We start from the raw sequence: 13,407 nt of genomic DNA, 5'->3' as shown, positions 1-13,407 counted from the left end.
CGCAAGTTTATTTCCTAGTAGTAAAGCAAGATTGCCAGGCATTAATTCAGAATTTTGGTTTAGTAAAGAACAGGAAACATAAGGGAAAAAGATGAAACAATTAGAATGACTGAATAACTTAAGTGGAAATCTCGCATGTATTTAATGTTCTGCTGTCATTCAACCAATCCAGTTGTGTGCTGCTTTAGATACAGCCAGTGTGGTTCAGTGCCCACATACATTTTTTTTCTAGAAACATTCTGCTCCTTTCTTGCTACCTTCTCCAGTAACTAGGGCCACATTTCAGCTAAACTTGACAGATGTAGAGATGTCTCAGATACTCAAACTTGAGACCTTCTGAAGATTAGTGTATATGGGAAGTGGTAAGATCCAGACTGGTGTGTGCTGCAAAAGTTGCTGTGCTCCCCCATATCAGGTGGCAGACCAGTTGCCGTCTGTGTATTCGGTTAGACAGTCTGTGTACAATTTAGGAGTCATTATTTAGCCCAGCCAAATGAATAGCAGACACTATAGAGATGGGCAGGATTTCTTAGGGGAAGGTATGGTACAAGATGGTAAGAAAATGGGCTCTGACAGTCTTCCCGATCACAGAACAGCTTATTACTTGCTGGAATATGGAGATTACTTGGGGAGGGAAAAGAAAGTATATAGGAAAAGTACGTGGAACATCTGTGTGTCTATTCAGCACCTCATTTATAAACTTGTTTTCTTATGACTGTTCTAGGAGTGCTTTCTGCGAACCGACATCGTGTCGGCCCCATCTGCTAATAGTAGGAAAAGCGGGGTATGGCCAGGTTTCTTACGTGGCACCAGCAGTGTTGCATGCTTTGGAGAAGTTTCCCGTTCACACCCTGGACCTACCCATTCTGTTTACAGGCGTTGCACCGCCAGAAGAAATATGCGGACAGGTATCTTTTCTCTTTTTATTCTTATTTTCATAGGATTCATTGACTGCATGTAAAGGATCAATTGAGTTGCAAGTAAGGTGAGCAAAATTCATTGGTAATGGAGGTGGCCTTATTTTAATGTGCTGGTATGTTTGCTTCTGTCTGAAAATCCCCTTTTAGATAAAACCATAAACACTGTGGATGTTGTACATGTCCACGTTTTCCATACCCAGTTTTACAGTGAGGATGTTACTAGCAGCTCAGGAAGATGGGAGGTGCTGCTAATAAACCTCTCTGTGGGGAAAGAAATGCTTCCCACCTCCGTGGGATCCAGAAAGTCATTTTCATTGCCTCCTAAGACTATGTGCTCCCAGTAGATGTCTCTGTATCAGACTGTTGTGTACTTTTTGTAGCCTTTTTTTATTATATTTGTAAGGCAAGCAAGGTTTGGGGCTTCTGTTTGTTTTGTTTTTACATGTACATACACAGCTTGTGCTGTTGCAGTATGTGCAATGAAAGCATTAAAATTCACAAAAACGCTTCATTTGCACACTGTGGTTTTAACTAGAAAAAAAATAGAGATTTGGTGTTTTTACTTTTAGGCAGGAAATCCATTTTGTTGTTTGGCATCACTGTCTTAAAATATTTTTACCTTTAGTAAGAACATTTGAGAGCTGTACAAGTAAGGACAGACACTTTACGTGACTGGATAATTATGTGCCACATAACAGGAACATTTTTTTTTTGTTATGCGATGATTGTATCTGGCCATATAGCTACAGATTCTAGTCACTGCCTAAATATATCCTTCCCATCTTCTGACGAGAGTTCCCCGAATACTGATAATTTGAAAGGGCACACAGAGAAATTTGCCACGTGAAAGGACACTTGCCGCTCTGTTCACATAGTTTCATTTCAGGGGGCAGTTAGATGGATATGTAGGTATGTATTAACAGGCTATTTTACGTGTTTTAGTTTTCTTATCCAAGCTTTTCTTTTCACTAGCTGATCCGAAATGCTCAGAAGACAGCACCAAGCATAATTTACGTCCCAGATATCCATTTGTGGTGGGACAATGTTGGACCTGCCTTGAAACTTACTTTTCTAACTCTACTACAGAACATTCCAGCATTTTCTCCGGTTTTGCTGCTTGCTACATCTGATGTGTGTCACTCAGATCTCCCAGAAGAGGTATTTCTGTCAATACTTTTCTTATTATTTCTTCAGTTCCTTGTTAATTTAGGAATGCTTTCAGCATCAAAATGCTGTGTTTTCTTAAATGCATACTGCTATTACTCAGGCACCCTAACAAATCCCTTAAAATTTGCTTAGAGAAAAAGAATACTGTGAAAGCATTTGCTTAAGGTTTTTTTCTGAGTCCAGCAAGCGACTTTGACCCCACTTCTCACGCGCACAAATAGTAAATTTACTTAAGACTAATTCCGGCGGCTACAAAGTGGTTCAGTCAAGAATATGCAGTGCTTGAAATGTATATGACAAAGGAATATTTTTACTGAAGAGATTTCTTCTGGCAGTCTGCCATTTCATGCTATGTTGGGTAAACTGCTAATAATGCAATTTAGTAGAGAATTGAAACGCTTTAATAAAAAATTTGGTTTCTTTCTTCATATAGGCCAAAGCTTTCCAAGCTGGAAAGCTGAGTTCCAATTTCTGCTTAAGTAACTTTAGAATCAATTTTCAGTTGTATTCCTAAACAAGCTGTAGTGAAAGTACATGCATAACTTCGTTGATTTCTGAGAGTTTGCATTAAGGGAAGGTGTTCAAAACAGGAACACACTGTTCTCATTCTGATTATTTTGTCTCAGTTATTGGGGAAGAAAATGTGTCTCACCTAGGTGTGTTTAGTATCAACTGCTCTGACAGTGCTCAAGGTTCCTCAGAAGTTTTTGTACTGGTTCTAAATTCCTTCTAAAATAAGTATTGAAATTCCTTACCTACCTTTTGATACTAGAAATTGAAAAATGGAGGAAAAACAAGAAGTACTAGCTACTTCAGACACCTTCTTTTGGTACAGAAATAAAAACTCAGCAAAAAGCCCTCACTTGTCTACTGAAGCCATTCTCTTCCCCCTGTAGTCGTAAAGGTTCTAACTAAAGGACAGCAAGGCAGGTAAATACAAAGGAAACAATCTTGGATGTGGTGAAGGCCATGACTTTATCAGTGTATTATACAATCCCTTCATTGAGATCTAATTCTACGGGTGTTGCTTAAAGGTGATATTTGAATTCGCCATGTCAGCCTGTGAAAATGTAGCCTTTCAAGGCCAAGAAGATTACTAACCTAAAGAAGACAAACTGAAAAGTTTTCATTTTAAAAGGTACTTGTCTTTTTGGAATAGAATAAGACTTTTTGTGGCCTTATATCTGAAATGTCTTTTCTCCTTCTGCTTTAGATCCAAAAATTATTTATTAAGGAATTTGGAGAAGTTTACAATATCGAGTTGCCTGGTAAGGAAGAGAGAACAAATTTTTTTGAGGACATAATTCTAAATCAAACTGCTAAGCCTCCTATAAAGAAAGCAGGTGAGGATATAAGAAGTACACCTAAAACTTTCCTAACTGTAAGCTATTAGCTCTTTGGGATTTGCTTTGGTGGTCATTTTCTATCAGTAATTTTTCATATGGTTGTATTTGAGTACTGTAAATTGGCTAATTTTTCCCTGATTAATTGAAGTTCATCGGACATTGGAAGTCCTGCCTGTAGCACCACCACCTGAGCCTCAAGAGCCACCAGAGGAAGACGTAGGACTGCTGGAGGAGGAAGAGGAGGATACCTTGCGTGAACTTAGAATTTTCTTGAGGGATGTTACTCAGAGACTTGCCACTGACAGACGTTTCAAGGAATTTACAAAGCCGATTGACCCACAGAAGGTAAACTAGTGTTGAACTGCGTGTATCTGTAATTTCTCGGTGTTTGTATTTCTTAGCATTTTGGGGAAGGTTCAACTTTGTTTTTAGGACTGCACTATTAGGATTTTGCAAGAAGCAGAGGTGGTGCTTTTACTTCTGCTGACTCTCAAATGTCCATTATCGGATTATTTGCTGAAAGCCCTGGTTTCATTCTAAAAAGTCAGACCAAATGCCAACACAGTTTGCTCGTGAAAAGGCTTTGATATTTAGGCATGTTACAGTACTGAAAAGCACAGAGATCTTTCTTTATAATTACAAACAGTATTTACGGGACTATTTTAATGAAGACTAGAGCTCTTTATTGGACTGTCAGTTTCTGTGGGAACAGGAGTAGGAGCAGCAGTTTGTGAAACAAGTTTCGAGATTCTGTTTGATCTGGAACTCCTCAATGTGAATCAACCATAAGTGCACTGTGGTTTTTTCCTCCAATTTGTTGCTTAGGTCCCTTTTCCTCCTTCAGTTTATTTGTTAAGTCTAAACTAGGGGCATGTACTACAAAGACAGACGTAACTTGAATATACCTGCGTATCAGCAAAGTCCTGTTCACGTAGGCATCCACTGACTTCTTCCCCTTTTCTCCTAGGTTCTTGAGGTGTGAAAAATCTAGACATATATATTTATCCTCATCCAAACTAGTCATTAGGCTCTTATGGTCTGAGGAAAAAAAGCAGCACCTCTGGGCCCAGTTATCTCATTCTAAAGTAGATGCCTGCAATAGATACTTCGTAGGTGCAATTCATGCACCTTTTTCTCAATGTCAAAACAAAGAGAATGTCGGATGGCTTACTCAGATTTCATCGTTGTGATTTTCTGAAGCAAAGTGAAACGAATCTCCCACCCTTGGTGTTTCTTTCTCTCTACCTTGCACATGCTTCTGACCTCCCTACTTCTTTTTGTCCTCTCCTAGCAGCTGTAACACCAGTGGAAAGAGCCCTTCCATTTTTGAGAAGCAAACTGGTTAATTTCAGCATCTTCTGATGCAGCACAAATATTCAGGGTTTTTAAGAAGTCATTTATTTAAAGTTTTCAAAATAATATTGGTAGACAGTGTGGAAGTTTAAGAACACCTCTGAACACATGTATTTGATCTGCAGGTACCTGATTATGCAACAAGGATTAAAGAGCCGATGGATCTTTCAACAGTTCTGACTAAAATCGACTCGCGCCAATACCTCACTGCAGGAGACTTCCTGAAGGATATCGATCTAATCTGTAATAACGCCTTAGAATACCACCCAGATCAAAGACCTGCAGGTGAGGATGTGCTTTTTATCCCTAGTTTCAAAAATCTGTCAAACGTATAGATGGATAAATGTTGTATGTGGGCAGTAGACTTTTGGATTAGATGATTTTGAACATCCGCAAAGAACATTTCTTACCGCGTTGTAAATATTTTAGCATTTTGCTACTTGGGCATGGAATTGTGATACAAGTGTTCACAAGGAACTAGTGCTTTTGTTTTAATAATGCTACGTTGTTATGCTGAAAATATTCACTGAGATAACCTTTCAGAACCAACCTATGAAGAGAGCAAATTTTTTCTGTGATCAAAACAGTTTCATTGGTTGGTAGACAATATCCAGTTACAGTCTGTAAAATTTCAGGTCGTCACAGAGCCTATACTTTGCAAGACACTGCATATTCTATGGTGAGGAACGAAATGGATGCAGAGTTTAGGCGACTTTGTGATGAAATTAAAGAATCACGTGAGAAAAGAGGTACGTGCTTTGCTAAGGATTTTAAGACTTGTCTCTGCATTTGTAAACGAAAATGCAAGACAAAGGTCTTTGGTATCTGTTCTTTATTGCAAGGTCGCACCTCTCCAGTGCGTGCTCCATGTAACGACTCCGAGCCACCACAGCAAAATCCTGCTACTGAATACAACAAACCAGATCAAGACAGTAATGCAAATGCGAAGATGAGAGCGGCACCTGTAGATGCCAGTACACCCCTTCCTAATGGCAAGTTGCATTTTATTCAGCTGCTCATGTCATTCATACCTTCTCTGTTCTTGTGACACAACAGGTTTCTCTGATACCTGGCTCTTTATGCCAGAGGTATTGTGTTCTCGAATTTACTTCAAAATGTGAGAGATAAATCCAGAGGTCATTCATTCAATATAGTTATGAATTAAAGTTCAAATAAAGTTGGTTTACAATATAAAAAAAAAAACGACTTTGATGACCCAACTGACATTTAGTAGCCCCTAAATTGCTAATTCATAATGTAAAAAACGTTGGGGATGGCAGTTTCTGAATACTCAACTAGTTTTTAATTATGCAAAATGCTATTTTCCCCCACTAACCCCCCTCCCTTCCCCAACTGCTAAAATCTTTACTACCTGGTACCATGATTTCCAGCTGAAGGAGGGAAGTCTAACTAGTGTGAGTGGGAATTTTGCCACAGACTTCACCCGTATCCTTTTGCAATACTCTGTGAATACTACAAATTTTGGGCTTTTCTGTTGGGCAAAACCATAAAGCTTGTTTTTTCACAAAAGGTTAACTGAATCAGGAAGCATACGAGGTATAAGTCTTCACATTTTTTTTCCTCTTTTGAATATTCCCTTAAAATTCTCTCTTTAATGAAACTCTTCCAAACATATTCAGCTTTTGAAGTCTGCAGCTTGATAACAGACTCGAAGAAGAGTTTATTTCCAAAGGCTTTTCTGATGTTCATCTATATTAGTTAATGTAATTGTATTAATACTTCCCATCCAAAGTAATAATCCTCTGCATGTAAAATCTTGAAGGTGATTATTTTGTGAATGAAATTATGTAGTTGTGTTTTGTTGTTTTGTTTTGTTTTGTAAATCTAATAGCAAACTGACCCCATTAACTTTCAACTCTTTTCTCAACATATATAGGGAGATAGACAGTGGTGCCTCAGTTCCTTTGTTTTCCTTGTCAGTCCAGTAAGATGAAGATAATGGATTTTGAAGAAAGAATTATTTTGGTAATGTTTTGGATTACTTTTTATGCTGTCTCCTTTTAGGTGTGTCAGAAAGAAAGCGCAGAAGGAACAAATGTGCACGTGCTGTAGCAAAGAGAAGAAGAAGTTTTCAATGCAATAAAGAGAACAGAGTACCGATAGATGACCAAAACGATAGTGGCGAAGAAGAGTTTCTAGAAAAACATGTTTCTGGCATATATCACACTAAACATGGTGCTGAAAAGGAGAGTGCCAAGCTTGCTGGATATTCAGCACAAAGATGGGAAACTCTAGATTCTGAAGAGGAAAGTTCAAATGGTAAGTGAAAAGTCCAACAGGTCATTTAACACCGTATTCTTGCTGAGGAGGATTACACTATTTATTAGCTTTAGCCTTCAATTTCACTCTATTTTTTCTGTTACAGCTCTCAAAAATAATCACATGGTTTATTCTGTAATGATGTTGCTCCTCTACTTATTTAGGCCAAGCCCGTGTCTTTCTGTAGGTGCTGGTATTTTGATTCTAAAGTCTGTTTGTTTTTTTTTTCTAATGGTACCTAGCTGACAAACAGCAATCACTGACATTCTTTTATTGTACGAGGCACTTTCCAATAACGAGCAGCTTAGGTTAAAAAGCTGCACTTCAACAGGCGTGGATCCAGAGTAACATGTGGAATTAGGAGACTTATGCCCTAATATTGCAGTATAAGATGTGTTCCCTAACCTGAATTGGCAACATTACTATTTTTTTCGCTATTTTACCATTTTCTTCAGTGCCTTTTGTTTGTTTGTGGGTATTTGTGTTTGTTTTTTGTCTTAGTTTCTAATTTTTATGGTGCAGTGACTTTAGCTGGAAAGAAGGGAGAAGCCAAGTATTTCTCAGTGAAGATGATAACAATTCTGTCTCTGTAGAAAGAGATTGTTTTGCAGGTACAGGATACTTCATTGAGGCTGTATTCTAGATAAACAGAAAACCTGACTGAAGAAATTTGTGTCATTCCAGATTCTTGGACACTTCAAATGACTCCTACCCAACGTTCTCGGGTAGAACAGCAACAGATGAGTGTTGAGAACAACGTGGAAGCTTCTACAGAGCCAGACCATGTAGTTATTGTGGATCGTTATGAGCTCAAAGTATGTCTAATTTCAACTTTTTTTTTAATACTTAAATAGGACATATTCCTGTGACATGTACAATTGCAAATTAAGCCTGTTGTTAACCAATGCCAGTTAAAACAATTAATTGGAAGGACATATAGATAGTGAAATAATTCAACATATAATGCACTGACTGTTTAGTTTCCACACCTTGTGTAGATTTCTGTAGGCTACTGTTTGCTTTTGGTCAGCTGTAGTTTAGGAGACAGGTTCTGTGCCTAATTTTTAAGGTAAAAAGCCTCGTTGAATTTTAAAATACCGCACTGACGACCTGCTAGTACTATTATGAATATTGTTGTAATGATGCATAATTTTTATGATGGGTTGGAGAGCTTTTATTTGGGGATATTTTTTTCATGCTTTGATGTATTAAGAACCTGAAAAGGATCTTTATTTCTTTACAAGAAGATGATTATTTTAAACCTGAAGTTAGCAAGTTGACATAAACTAGCTAGCCATGGATAAGTGACTACTTTTCTGAAATTCCTTCAAAATGCAGTATTAGAATTTCCCATCCATCCTATTGCAGTGTAATAGTTTGCCAATCTCTCATGGGAGGAAAGTGGTTATTCTAGGCTCCAGCAGGGGAAATGGGTAAGAGTGGCCCCTAGGAATGTACGGAAAAAGGTTCCTTCGCATGAGTTGGAGAGGGCATAAGTAGGGACCATCTTGAGGGGATTGCAGAATGAGGGACATTAGAATTTCGAGTGAGGAAATTAGAATTTAGGAAAATTGCTAGGAGTCACGGAGGTTGGCCCAAGGCAGATAAGGGCTGCTGTTTATGTGCATGAATCCTGTGAGGGGATTCTAATCTATCAATATTCTCCCCATTGGTAAAGGGGCTTGCCAACACAATTTTTGTCACATCCTTAAGCTGCAACATAACTTGTAGAGGTGATACTAACTTTTTAAAGCTGGCTTCCTAAGGAAGCAGATTCCAGGTTTCTCTGTTGTTCATGTCTGCCAGTGTATACAGAAAAGCCACAGAGGTTTTTCACAGAGTCAGCTAGCTAAACCTCAAGAAGTAGTTGGGTTTTTGTTGTTGTTTGCTCCGTTGGCCTAGAACTTTGTGATCTTCTTGATCAGTGTGCAGCCATCTATATGGCAGCAGTTAGGTACATACACATGGCACCTCGACCTTTCCCAGATTTTCCTTTTCTGTTTACTGCAGCTGAAAGTGCTCTGGGTGGGTTTTTTTGTGTGTTTTATCTCTGTTGTATAGAATGAAGTTGAGGGGAATACTCAAGTTTTGCGCTAGCTGGTCTGAGGGAGGCAGAGTTCGATGATAAGATGATAAGCAGCAGTATTTCCGGGGGCAGTAATATTTCCATTTGGCATGGCTGCTCCTTAAAGCTACATACTCCCAGTCTCGCACAGATAATGAACAGCTGTGGCAGTGGAAGAAGGTGCTGCCACTAGCTTGTCACTTGCTGTTCCGGAGATAATCATCTCTTCATTTTTGTTAATAGAAATGACTGTGATAGATAGGTGATTGCTACAAGCACTCACTTTGCTCTTTACCCACCCCTGAATTTAAAGGTAGGATTGAGCAAACTAACTTTGCTTTGGGCACTTGAGCAATCTGTTCTGCCAGCAGAGTTGTAGGCATGGCACACATTCTGCTAATGGGTGAAGGTCACCACCCAAGGATGCTTCCTTTTCCAGCTGGCACAGCTGTATCTACAAGATCTGTAGCCTAGCTTCTAAACGTCCTTTTTACAGTGCCCTGTGCTGCTGCAACAGCTTCTCTAATGAAATACAACAGTGGCTTTGCTGTGGCAGCAACTGTCCTACAAAGAGGATCGTGTCATTCCCTGCTGTTTGGAAGCAGCTGACTTGGAATTATGACCATTGATGTGATAGATTGATTAGTAGTACAAGATTGTCTGAAATTTAAGCCTTTCCTTTCTCTGAAGTATGAAAAATTAACTCATTTTCTCTGCTGAAATCTCATGGGATATTTAATCTGTTCTCTGAAGTGTCACATTTTATTTAATAGTGTAAGAAAAGTAGGTTGTCACTTGTATTGTTACTGTTCAACCTCTGAAAACATAAAGAGTGTATTCAGAGGATCTCGTGCTATTCTAAAGTTGTTTTGTTCCATTGTTTTCTTCAGAAACTGTTCCACGCTGTCATTGAGCTAACTAAGGGATTTGACATATTTCACTTGGAAAAAGTTTATGGCATGATTAATCAGTGTATATACAAACATCGGGAAGACTATGACAAAACTGGTTTGGTGGAGGTAATTTTTGTTTTGTATTCTAGCACTTTCTGTCACTGCTATGCAATATTTGTGCATTCTGGATATCGTGGTAATGTAGCATTGCTCTTTACTGCTTAGCTGTCTGTGCGCAGACAACAACAGTAAGACTTTTTCGTTTCAGCCTGGAAGACGTTTATCCATATTGCAAAACCATTGTTATATTTGGCATAATTGTTGGCAGTTTCAGCAGGAAAAAGCTTGAACTTGAAGACAATGGGTCCACCCACACAGCCCTTTCAAAGCAGTTAACCTTAGTCTGTCAGTAGTTTTTCTTGAAAACCATGTTGGGGGCGGGAGGGCTATGGAAGGGAAGGTGCTTTTCTAATCTTTTGCTTCCTCTCTCTCCTCCTACAGCCAGTCGGGCATGGTAATACTTAGTAGTTGTTCCATCCTTGGAGAGAAATTTAAGTATATAACAAGAATTTGAGACTTCTCTCTAGTCACACTCAAATCTCTTTTTAACTAATGTACTTGAACATCTGTAATTTGGGAGACTTCTGCCTGTGCCAGTTTTACACTGAGTCAAATTCTCTGGTCTCTTCCTGTAAAAGATGATTTCTGAGTTGTCAGAACTCAGCAGAAATCTGTGTGAGGCATCCATGGTCCAAGTCAGGTGTTCCCAGTATATACTGGATATTCAGTCTTCAGATTCAAGATCCTTGAACCCATTTGTCTTGGAGTTGCTTGTGCTTGAGAACAGATAAATTTGTTATGCCTATCAGTCTGCCTTAAAAAGAGAGTGCCTCTTTTTTTAGGCACTGGTCATCTCGATCTCTTCCAGATCCGATAAAGAGTTAGAATGGACACTCTGTTCTGCCTGTGAGAGGATTATTTGCACTCAGGGAGGCCACTCCTGAAAAAGAGATCTTTTAGCTTGAGAAGGGGTTTGTTTATGTTATCTCAGGGCCTGTGAACTTTTGTAACTTAACTTTTAATTTAAGTATTAAAAGTTAAATAGCTTTGCTTTCTTGCTTTTCTATTTCTTCCTTTAGTTTCAACAAACAAATCTATTCAAAGGGCACTGTACAAGTTAGTCGGTGCTCTACTGTATGAAGAGAGAGAACAAGTAATTATTCAAAGTCTAGAAATTAATTTTCTGAGCTTGTTGCGGCTTTTCAAGAACTGTTTCCTCTTTCTAATTGTTGTGAAACCACTGCTGATAGAGATCCATTTAGTTTATATCCCACTCTCTATTTTGGATGCATAAGGATGCGTCTGAAGCTAGAAGGTGTAATAGGTCACTGTGATGGTGGTAGCACACTATTTGCTAAATATCACTAACTTTGTATTACAGATTCTTTATTTTTATCATAATAGGAAGTGTTCGTAAGCTTTCATTTGTGCTTACTGCTATTTTGTCTTTTTTCTTACTAGGAAATTAAGAAAGAAATCTCAGTCTTCCAGCGTTACAAGTAATGTGATCTTCAACATACTTGATTTCTACTCTCCAAAGGTTTTCGTTGCACGGTTTTATTTGTGCACAATTTGAGTAAAGTGTATCATATACAGGTATATGACATTTCATATGGAGGTATTTAAAATAAATTTATCTTAAAACAAATTTATGTTTATTTGACCTTTCTTAAATATATTTAAGTGCTTTTATTTGATATTTTTGTCCTATATATAGAGCTCTCTATTTGTTATGCTATATATATATATACATGTATATGGGTATGTATACAGCATGATAAATAGCAAGCTTGGACAGAAGGAATAGAATATACAGTCTTTTGAGATCACCGGGTATAGCTTTTGTTTCCACTACACAGCATCTTAGTTTTCTGTCTTCTTTTTATCGGAGCTACTGCTGACAGTGCCTTTGTAACACTGTAGATCTGGACATCCTTCAGACACTTCCAGTAACTCATTTTAAAAGAAAATGACTGAAAACTGGATAAACTTTTAACGTACTTTGTCAGCTATTCAGAATATATTTTTCTGAAGTAATCTGTGGTGTTCTTTATTCCACTGAACATTACATAAAGGTCTTAACCTATATATGAAATGCAAATCCTTCAGAAACCTCTTAGTGCAGTTTAGTGCAGGAGGTATTTTTACATCCTTTAAAAACTTGTAAACCTCCTTTACCTTAGTGCAGGGAGTATTTTTTTATTTTTATTTTTTAATTTACTGGTAGCACCTTAAGGGGCTTTCATAGTATTAACACCCTAGAGAAACTTTCGTAGAATCAACACCCTAGAGAAAGTATGTGGGAGAAACACTTTCCACAAACAACATTTTTGTCTATTAAAAGTAAACGACACAAGTTGAAGCAAAGCGAGATTTGCTTACTGAAACTTTCTGGTGCAAAGCTTAGCCTTGCTTCTAACAATGACAATCTTACTGATACCAGAGAATACCATTTTAATATGAAAAGCTAGTTACAAGAAAGCCTTATAGTTGAATAAATTGTTTTCTACTGACCTGGAGATAATTATATCTGTTTATTTCATAAAAATGAATATATTGCTGGTGATAAATATATTTAAGTAAACAGAAAGCAATATTCTCTTTGAAGATGGATACCACTTCAAACCAGCAGAGAAAAATTTCTCTATGAATTTGACAGATTTTTAAGTTAAGGATAAGGCAGGCAAGGTTTAATTTTTTGAAAATAAAATTCTGTATCAACTGTGCTAAAATAGGCAGCAGGATATGTTGCTGTTGTGTTATGTCACATCTTGTACACAACACCTAGTGATACAGAATACCTAAATACCTAACTGCAATCCCTGTGTCTGTTTCTTGTATGTGTGTTTCAGATTTCTTAATATGGGGCTTTCTAGCATGTGTCCAAATAATCTGTGTTCTATGAAGAATTTTTTCTTTCATCTGTATTGTTTGGATATGTATCAGTAAAAAGTGAGCCACCATTTGTTTTTTTGTTGTTGTCGTTTTTTAATCTTACACTTAAAACAGTATCAACTTTAAAAAAAGTTTGTGAGTGGCTTACCCCATTCTTGTTGTCTTGGTTATATGTCAAAGGCAAACACAGGAGGAAGAAAAATATATTTTGAAAATTTACATTTTAATGTATTATTACATTGAAAACATAATAAAAGAGTCAACCTCATTTTTACCTAAATTGTTCTTCGACTTGGTTAATGTCACAGATTTTTAGAATCACAGAATCATAGAATATCCCAAGTTGGAAGGGTCCCGGAAGGATCATGGAGTCCAACTCCTGGCATCACAAAGGTCTAGCCAAAAATTCAGGCCATGTGACTAAGTGC

General features: G+C 37.8%; 1 protein-coding gene across 1 annotated transcript in view; it reads left to right on the top strand.

The window, feature by feature from the left end:
• The window catches only part of ATAD2 (ATPase family AAA domain containing 2), a 29,870-nt gene extending 18,836 nt beyond the window's left edge, over positions 1 to 11,034 (top strand). Inside the window, exons 18-28 of the mRNA XM_035317395.1 lie at positions 725 to 908; positions 1,893 to 2,078; positions 3,301 to 3,430; positions 3,582 to 3,778; positions 4,912 to 5,071; positions 5,422 to 5,535; positions 5,629 to 5,778; positions 6,812 to 7,066; positions 7,751 to 7,881; positions 10,022 to 10,150; positions 10,723 to 11,034. Coding sequence (XP_035173286.1) covers positions 725 to 908; positions 1,893 to 2,078; positions 3,301 to 3,430; positions 3,582 to 3,778; positions 4,912 to 5,071; positions 5,422 to 5,535; positions 5,629 to 5,778; positions 6,812 to 7,066; positions 7,751 to 7,881; positions 10,022 to 10,150; positions 10,723 to 10,875 — 1,789 coding nt within the window. The 3' untranslated portion in view covers positions 10,876 to 11,034. The remainder of the gene's footprint in view (positions 1 to 724; positions 909 to 1,892; positions 2,079 to 3,300; positions 3,431 to 3,581; positions 3,779 to 4,911; positions 5,072 to 5,421; positions 5,536 to 5,628; positions 5,779 to 6,811; positions 7,067 to 7,750; positions 7,882 to 10,021; positions 10,151 to 10,722) is intronic.
• The last annotated feature ends 2,373 nt before the right edge of the window (positions 11,035 to 13,407 follow it).

The sequence above is a fragment of the Oxyura jamaicensis genome, chromosome 2, assembly GCF_011077185.1.
Source record: "Oxyura jamaicensis isolate SHBP4307 breed ruddy duck chromosome 2, BPBGC_Ojam_1.0, whole genome shotgun sequence".
Lineage (NCBI taxonomy): Eukaryota > Metazoa > Chordata > Aves > Anseriformes > Anatidae > Oxyura > Oxyura jamaicensis.
The sequence above is the reverse complement of the archived record's forward strand: the minus strand, read 5'-3'. Positions and strand labels throughout refer to the sequence as shown.